Here is an 8,345-nt window from a genome sequence, read left to right on the forward strand (position 1 = left end):
GTAATATTAGTAGCTAATTTTGGGGGGGGGGGGTAATAAAACGTTGAGCTATATTAATACAACGTTAATATTGCTAATCAAAATGTTCCAAAACGATTTTTTTATACATACTCTGCTGCTGTGTGTCTGGATCCCGCACATAAATGGGGATTATTATGATAGCCTAAACTAAATAAATCAACTGTGCATTACAGCTTCACCCAAAGCCTGAGAAGGGTTGCCACTGCATGCTGTAATCTTCCAATCTTATATTCTATTGTATTCTAAACTATTTTTTTCTATATTCTATTCTCCATTCACTATCCTGTCCCCGGCGCACTGAATAGGCCTGGTTTTGAAAAGCGCTCAGCGCTAAATTAACGCCAGGTCGGAAGATATCATTAGGCTGGTATTTAAGGCTGAAACACCCATTCTCGCGCATTCTGGGACTGCGCCACGCCCATTCGGCCTAAAGCGCATTTGGCAGCGTAAAGCCATATTGATATCTTCCCGAGGCAGGCACAAGGCACGTTTTTTTGCGTTTAAGGCCCGTTTTAGCGCCGAAGGCCTGTGGGAGAATAGGGCCCAAGCTTTCTGGATCCACACTTTACAGACTGAACATCCTAAAGGCCTTAATGAGGAGTTGTTGTTTGGTTGTTTCCTCTAGGTACTTTTTAACTTTATTTCAATATTTTCTATCTTGTCTACTCACATTGTGTCCACTAGACCCCCGTTTGTATATTTATGTTTCTGCCTGTTCTTTGTGAAGGGCTATTCTGCCCTACAAATAGTAACTATGCCAACACTGAAACTGAGAAAAATGGCTTTAAATATTTTTATATATGTATACGTTAAAGTATTTTTTGGGGCAAAAAACAATTATAATTACTTGACCTATGACCCCAGAAATGCAGATACGGCACTCTGTCTGTCTATTACCTTAAACAGATGTGTAGGTAGTACAAGGGAAAAGCGCAGTAACTACAATCTAATGTGCTTCTCCTGTCTTGTTTTTAATGAGACAATTGTAATCGGTTTTGATTTCGATACCACATCATATCTGTATTTAATTGTTTTATTGTTTACATGTTTAAAACATTTAAATGGATGAGTAACAGATACATTTAGGGAATCCTGACGTCAGTTGATGTCATCTTCACCACTGGTGTTGCTTTTTGGTCATCATTCTGACACAATTAATTAATGAGCACAGTTGTTTTATTATCTTAATTTAGAACAGGTTTTCTTTACAAATCAGATCAGCTTTTCAGATTGATAATTCATACAAGAACATATATATTAAATAGCATATTAAAATTATTTTGAATAAAATGAATTACAGACTGAGTCTGAATGCTGATAATTTATGCAGCAATTAAAAAGCTTGTCCTGATGAGCTAGGTATGTGATACCAAACAATTATCACCATCTACAGCCAGATTAACACTTCCCAGTGGATAACACAATTCCCTTCTTTATTGGATGATCTCTTATGGATTATTAGCTAGGAATACATCATTTATGATTTTAAAGACACTGAAGACTCATTCATTAACAATTTGGACAGCTGTCAGTGCGCTCTCATATTGGGAATTAACTGGATTAACTAAACAGATTGTGCCATTATGAGTGATTGATATGTTGGGCTTCGTTGTGGAAAGAGCTGGAAAATTGCAGTAACTACAAAATCCAACCAAAAACCAGTCTGAACCGCAGTAGCTACACCTCAAAGTGTAGTTACTGCGTTTATCTGTTTAAGTCCCGCTGAAGCTCTGTGACACCAAATCAAACTGCAGTAAGTGTAGTTACTGCAGTTTTGTCTGGTTTTTGGTTGGATTTCGTAGTTACTGCAATTTTTATACTCTGTTTTTTTCAAATATAGAGCAACACTGAACTTAGAATATTTGTCACATGATAAAACAGATATCTAAAAGTTCAATTTCAATAATAACAACATTTTGACCAAAATTGTAGTTACTGCGGTTTTGATTTGGAGGGCAGTATTGACAGGGGAACATATCCGGCTGGGCCTTATTTAATTAAATATTGAATTCTTATATTTGTAAACTCTACTGTAAGAGTATTTGCTATGTACATTTTTTGTATATTCTGTAACTTTATTGATGTCCTTATCTGTGTACGCTTACCTGGTAACTGATTGGATTATTGAATGTAGTTCCGGTTTGACTGTATTCATAAGCCATTTCCGCCTCACTCGGCACACCGCTGATGAAGGCTACCTGCTGAAATGCGTACGTTGTTGCTGCTGTACATGCTAAGTATTAAAACGCCTAAAGGACTTTTTTGAGTGCTGGCCTTTTCTCTTTTGTACGTTTCTACCGTGGCCCTGCACCTTGATTGACTTTAATCTTGAAGTGTGCTCGCTACTGCTGTTGTTTAATATTACAGTTACATGTTTTAACCAGAAGTATCATAACCTGATCTTACCTGAGAATCTCCAGTCTACAGTGTGGACTCTCCAGTCCAGCAGAGAGCAGCTTCAGTCCTGAATCTTGAAGGTTGTTGTTACTCAGCTCTAGCTCTCTCAGACTAGAGGACTGGGAGCTGAGAACTGAGGCCAAAGCTTCACAGCTTTTCTCTGACAGCTGACAGTCACTCAGCCTGGAGGAGAATTAACGGTTTAAAAGTTTGAAAATCTATTTTTTTCTGTATGAATCTTACATTTAATATATTGAATATGTTTAGTTAACCATGCACATACAGAGCTGTATTGGAGGCTTTGACCACTGGCAGCAGCCTCAGAAGAGCCTCCTCTGAAGCAGAGTATTTCTTCAGGTCAAACATGTCCAGTTCTTCCTCTGATGTCAGTAAGATGAAGACCAGAGCCGACCACAGAGCAGAGGAGAGTTTGTCTGTGGATAGAGTTCCTGATCTCAGGTGCGTTTGGATCTCCTCCACTAGAGAATGGTCATTCAGCTCATTCAGACAGTGGAACAGATTGATGCTTGTCTCTGGAGATGGATTCTTTCTGATCTTCTTCTTGATGTACTGGACTGTTTCCCGATTAGTCTGTGAGCTACTTGTATGTTTCAGCAGACCTTGTAGGAGAGTCTGATTGGTCTCTAGTGAAAGGCCCAGGAGGAAGCGGAGGAACAAGTCCAGGTGTCCATTTGGACTCTTTAAGGCCTTGTCCACGGCACTCTGGGAGAGGTATTTTAATGCTGATTTGGCTCTCAATCGCTTATGCCACCATGAGGCTTCTGACAGCAGATTGACACCAGAGTTGATGAATGAGACATTGACATGAACAGCAGCCAGAAACTCCTGAATGCTCAGATGGACAAAGCAGAAGACCTTCTTGTCCTGGTACAGCACACACTCCTCTTTAAAGATCTGTGTGAACATTCCTGAGTACACTGAGGCTGCTATGATATCAATGCCACACTCTGTCAGGTCGGCTTCATAGAAGATCAGGTTGCCTTTCTCCAGCTGCTCAAAAGCCAGTTTTCCCAGAGACAGAATTATCTTCGTGCTCTCTGTATTCCAGTGTGGATCTGTCTCAGCTCTCCCATGGTACTTGATGTTCTGCTGTTTGGACTGAACCACCAGGAAGTGGATGTACATCTCAGTTAGGGTGTTAGGCAGGTCTTCTCTCTCATTGGTTTTCAACACATGGTCCAGAACATTAGCAGTGATCCAGCAGAAGACTGGGATGTGGCACATGATGAGGAGGCTTCGTGATTTCTTGATGTGGGAGATGATTATTGTGGCCTGCTGCTCATCTCTGAATCTCTTCCTGAAGTACTCCTCTTTCTGTGGGTCAGTGAAGCCTCTCACCTCTGTCACCACATCAACACACTCAGGAGGAATCTGATTGACTGCTGCAGGTCGTGTGGTTATCCATCGGCGAGCTGAGGGAAGCAGTTTACCCTTGATGAGGTTTGTCAGCAACACGTCCACTGAGGTAGACTCTGTGACATCAGTCATGATCTCGTTGTTCTTGAAGTCCAGAGGAAGTCGACACTCATCCAGACCATCAAAGATGAACAAAATCTGGAACTTGTCAAACCTGCAGATTCTTTTGGTCTCTGGAAAAAAGTGATGAATAAGTTCCACCAAGCTGAACTTTTTTCCTTTCAGCAGATTCAGCTCTCGGAAAGTGAATGGGAATGTGAACTGTATATCCTGGTTGGCTTTGTCTTCAGCCCAGTCCAGAGTGAACTTCTGTGTAAAGACTGTTTTTCCAATGCCAGCCACTCCCTTTGTCATTAATGTTCTTGTTGGTTTGTCTCTTCCAGGCAAGGGTTTAAAGATGTCTTCACATTTGATTGGTGTTTCTGATCTCACTGGTTTCCTGGATGCTGCTTCAATCTGTGTGACCTCATGTTCATCATTGACCTCTCCACTCCCTTCCTCTGCGAGGTAATGCTCTGTGTACATCTGATTCAGAAGTGTTGGGTTTCCTGCTCTAGCAATCCCCTCAAACAAACACTGAAACTTGTCCTTCAGACTGGATTTGAGTTCAGATTGGCAGATGGCATCAAGAGTTTCTGAAAGAACAAAGAAAAACAACATCAATGAGCAGATGTTTTGGGAAACATGAGAAATGTGAACATGTTTTTGTAAATGTGTATCTCCACTCCATGACAGCTCATCACTGGTGAGTGAACAAACAGGTCCTGATTGTGTGCAGCTCAGTGTGAAAGACAACTGCTGTGGTGATGTTTTGTTTCCCACTGTGCACCACTGTGTTCAGTGTATTACACTGACATTAACAAATTAATAATTTTACCAGATTATCCAGAGGGATTTCGCTCATTGACCTTTCAATCTTGAAATGAATAAATCTTGTTTGGCAAATGTTTAGATTTTGAGAGTTTGGACATTGTTATGGCTTATTTTATTTTAAACTATAGCCACTATATGGCATAAAGTTCCAACACAAAGGTAGGCTACTTGCAGTTTGTTGATCTTGTGTTCTTGTTGGCTTAGATTATTTGTCTTATTCCAAACAAATAATGACTCAAATACATTCTGAAAAGTAAAACAGGTCTTTACAAGTCAAAAGAAATCAAAAGGAGAAAAACTCAAAATGTTCTCCTTTCTATACACTTGTTTTGATCATATTCTACTTTTTGTCTTTGTTGCGATTGAGAACTCAGACGTCATCTTCCAGCTATGGCTTGCACACCTGATTCAAATGAATTAGATGGAGTGTCCCAAATGATTTGCTCCTATATTCTTTTGCCAATCTTTCACCTATAGGTGGCGTCATTGTCTTGAAAACAAAAACTGGCTCTAACAGACAATGAACCACGCATTCTCCACCATCTCTCTCCATGATGTTAAAGCTGTTAAAGCCTCTTACTTCTCTGCAGCTCCTCAGCCAGCTCCTCTTGCTTCATTCTCCTCAGGAAGAGCAGTGTGATGTTTAGAAAAGCCTCTCTGCTGCTCGTCCTCTGCTGTTCCTCCTCACCATCTACAACCTCCTCATCCTCCCTCTGACTCTCTGAGTATTCTTGGTACTCTGCATTCAGAACCCTCTGGAAACTTTTCAGCTCCTTCTTCACAAAGGTGACGATGTTCTCCTCAAGCAGCTGCAACATATGAATTGAACTTTCTGACTGAAGTCATGGAACACAACATCAGATCCATCATAGAGTGAAAGTCCGCTGCTCTAAAGAGTGCAGCTTGGAGACTTGTTGGAGGTTGTTTTGTATTTCATTTGTAGCTGAAGTAAAATGTAAAGTCAAAGCTGTTGTTGTTCATTTATTTATTTACACACCATAAATATGGAGTCCAAGTCTGTCTGATGCTTCTGGGCAGACTGACCACTGGGAACCTCTTTGCTTTGATGGGAAACTCTGTGGAGAAAACATTGAGAGACACCCATAATTAGATAGATAGGAGGCAAACCAGCAGGGTGCAGGTCCACTGACAATTCCTTTTCTACCCCACCCTTCCCTACCAGGCACACATTTTTGTCTCTTTTTCTTAACAGAGGACAGGGGATATTTAGTAAGATAGCGGGTCAACAGTATTATGCCATATAGAAGTGGCACACATCATCTGAAAGCTGGGAACCTGAAGGTTAATTTGAGATGGAGCTCAGAACTATGTGTCAAGTTTTTCTAGTCATAAATCTGTAATAAACGTGTTTTGGTTCGGCGCCTATTCAAATGTTGAAAATATTATAAGTAACTACTTGGTTTCCTCCTCCTATCATGTCTGATATGAATGAGGAAAAACAATGGCAGGAAATATCGACAACCCTAGGGTTAGGGTTAGGGTTACCCTAACCCTAACCCTCATCTTCAGCTGCCTGCTTTGTTCTGATTTAACGTTATAGAGCTTTTGCTGTTAGCTTGTTAGTACTGCTGACTAGCAGTTCCCAACCTTTTCCAACTCAGGGCCCACTTGAAAATCTCAAAACTTTTTGCAGCCCACCTCCAACTCCATAAAAAAGAATGTGTACTCAGCACTTTATATTTTTCCACAGTCACTAACACAGCATCTGAAACATGTTCAGCATTTTCAGTTTTACAGTTTTCAAGGAGCTGTCCATCAGCAAGGGGTTTTAAAATGTGTTTAATGTAAACACACACACACAATCCAAATGATTTGGCGGCCCACTTGCAATACCTCCGCAGACCACCAGAGGGCCACAGCTCACAGGTTGGTCTGGACAGTGTATGTGTGAGAGAGAGCAAGAGAAGGAAACAAAACTTCTGAGCTTTCAAACAAATCTTTATTGACAATAATGTCAATAGCCAGAACAGTCCACACATGGGCTGACAAGCCATTTTATTTTCTATTTTACACGCACCAGTCCACTTACCTTGTGTCTGAAGGTCCAGGTTCATTACTGAAGTTTAGAAAATCATCTTTAGACCGGTCACTCTTCATAGACAGACAGCTGGGTACTGGAGATTCTGCTCTCTGCCTGTGGTGCTGACCTCTGGAAACACAAATGTTTTATAGATAGTTCTAGTGAAGACAATAATCTTTAAATTCATGTTTTGTTATCATATTCTACTATTTTCTTCATTTGTTGATTTTTTGGGGATTATGCATGTAGCTACTTTAACTCATTGAGTGCCAAGGACGAGTATGTTCGTCAATTCGTTTAGTAACGTAGAGTGCCAAGGACGAGTATGTTCGTCAATTGCGTTTTTTGACGGTGGGACGTGGATCAAAGCCAGATCCATCTCCTGTGAAAGTATGGTGGATGTTGAATGTGTAAAAGCTATTTTATGGACCCATTAGGTGGCGACAGTGCTCTCCAGATTAGAGAAAGGCGAGGAAAAAAGAGAGAAGAAGTCATGGGAAACGGAAATCGCATCGATATGCATGAAGCATAACGTTAGCTGTGCCTGTGAACAGCAGTCAATCTGCTGCCACAATTGAGCCCCTCTGTCTCCGCTGCGATAGCCCCTCCATATGATTTAGTTGCCGACACCAGCGTCTTTCTGAAAAGTTACATTATTCTCAGCTGGGAGCCGGCGACACGCTGTGAAAAAGCGGGGGGATGCAGCGCACTTTTCAGTGCAGACAGAGCAAACGCAGAGCAAACGCAGCAGAGCCCCAGAGACACTCCCACGGAGGAGGAGGAGGAGGAGGGGGTGGGGCACGCAGGGCAGTATACAACCATTGACAATAAGCACAGACCCAGACAGCAGCAGGCTCGATAGACAGAGAGACAGGCAAACAAGTTGGATATGTGATGCCCACCAGCAGTAAATCAAGACCAGCAAGAAGGTGTAGGGTCTGCGCACGCAGGGGCCAGCGCTGCTGGTTGCAGCTAAAAAATATTATTTGGCCAAACAAAATTCCTTTGTTTTCACTGTTTTATTGAAGGAAATTATTTTTGAGGTGTCATTACATCAGAAAATATTAGCTTCACAGTCAATGATGTGCTTGAAATGCTTCATTTCACAAAAGGCGGAATATCTCAGCTTCTAAATTGAAACGTGTGTTTTTGCTAAAATCAACCTATCTTCTAAGGTAAAGAACTCAACTAAAGAACGGAAAATGATATCAATAAACTTTTTTTTGCAGATGATAGAAGAGAGTCTCATCGTTCTTTGTGCGTGTTCGGTGTTTACATAGTAATATCACACAATATTCTGTGGGCCTCGAGAAATCACTGAAAACACTCTAAAACTCTGGCACTGGGAGCGTCCGTTCTCCAAAAGTGACTGGCACTCAATGAGTTAATATTGTTACAGCCAGCCCCTCTCAGCCCATGTGTGTGTGTGATTCATATTTATATTTATGTGAGGGGTGGGACTCTAGGACCTGGGAGCCCAGAGCAGGCGAAAGCAGCCTATATATGGTAAGGAGCAGATCCTGTGAGATCAGAGACATTCACGTTTGTTCTCGTCCGTCGTGTGTCCCTGTTTCCG

General features: G+C 41.4%; 1 protein-coding gene across 1 annotated transcript in view; it reads right to left on the bottom strand.

Annotated features, from left to right (window-relative positions):
* Positions 1 to 5,392, bottom strand: part of LOC310775926 (NACHT, LRR and PYD domains-containing protein 3-like) — a 48,012-nt gene extending 42,620 nt beyond the window's left edge. The window contains exons 1-3 of the mRNA XM_083636048.1: positions 5,309 to 5,392; positions 2,702 to 4,490; positions 2,428 to 2,601 (exon numbers count right to left, since the gene is read on the bottom strand). Of these exons, the coding sequence (XP_083492174.1) occupies positions 2,428 to 2,601; positions 2,702 to 4,490; positions 5,309 to 5,345 (2,000 nt within the window). The 5' untranslated portion in view covers positions 5,346 to 5,392. The remainder of the gene's footprint in view (positions 1 to 2,427; positions 2,602 to 2,701; positions 4,491 to 5,308) is intronic.
* Positions 5,393 to 8,345: the final 2,953 nt, after the last annotated feature.

The sequence above is a fragment of the Poromitra crassiceps genome (genome assembly GCF_964638095.1).
Source record: "Poromitra crassiceps genome assembly, chromosome: 4".
Taxonomy (NCBI): domain Eukaryota; kingdom Metazoa; phylum Chordata; class Actinopteri; order Beryciformes; family Melamphaidae; genus Poromitra; species Poromitra crassiceps.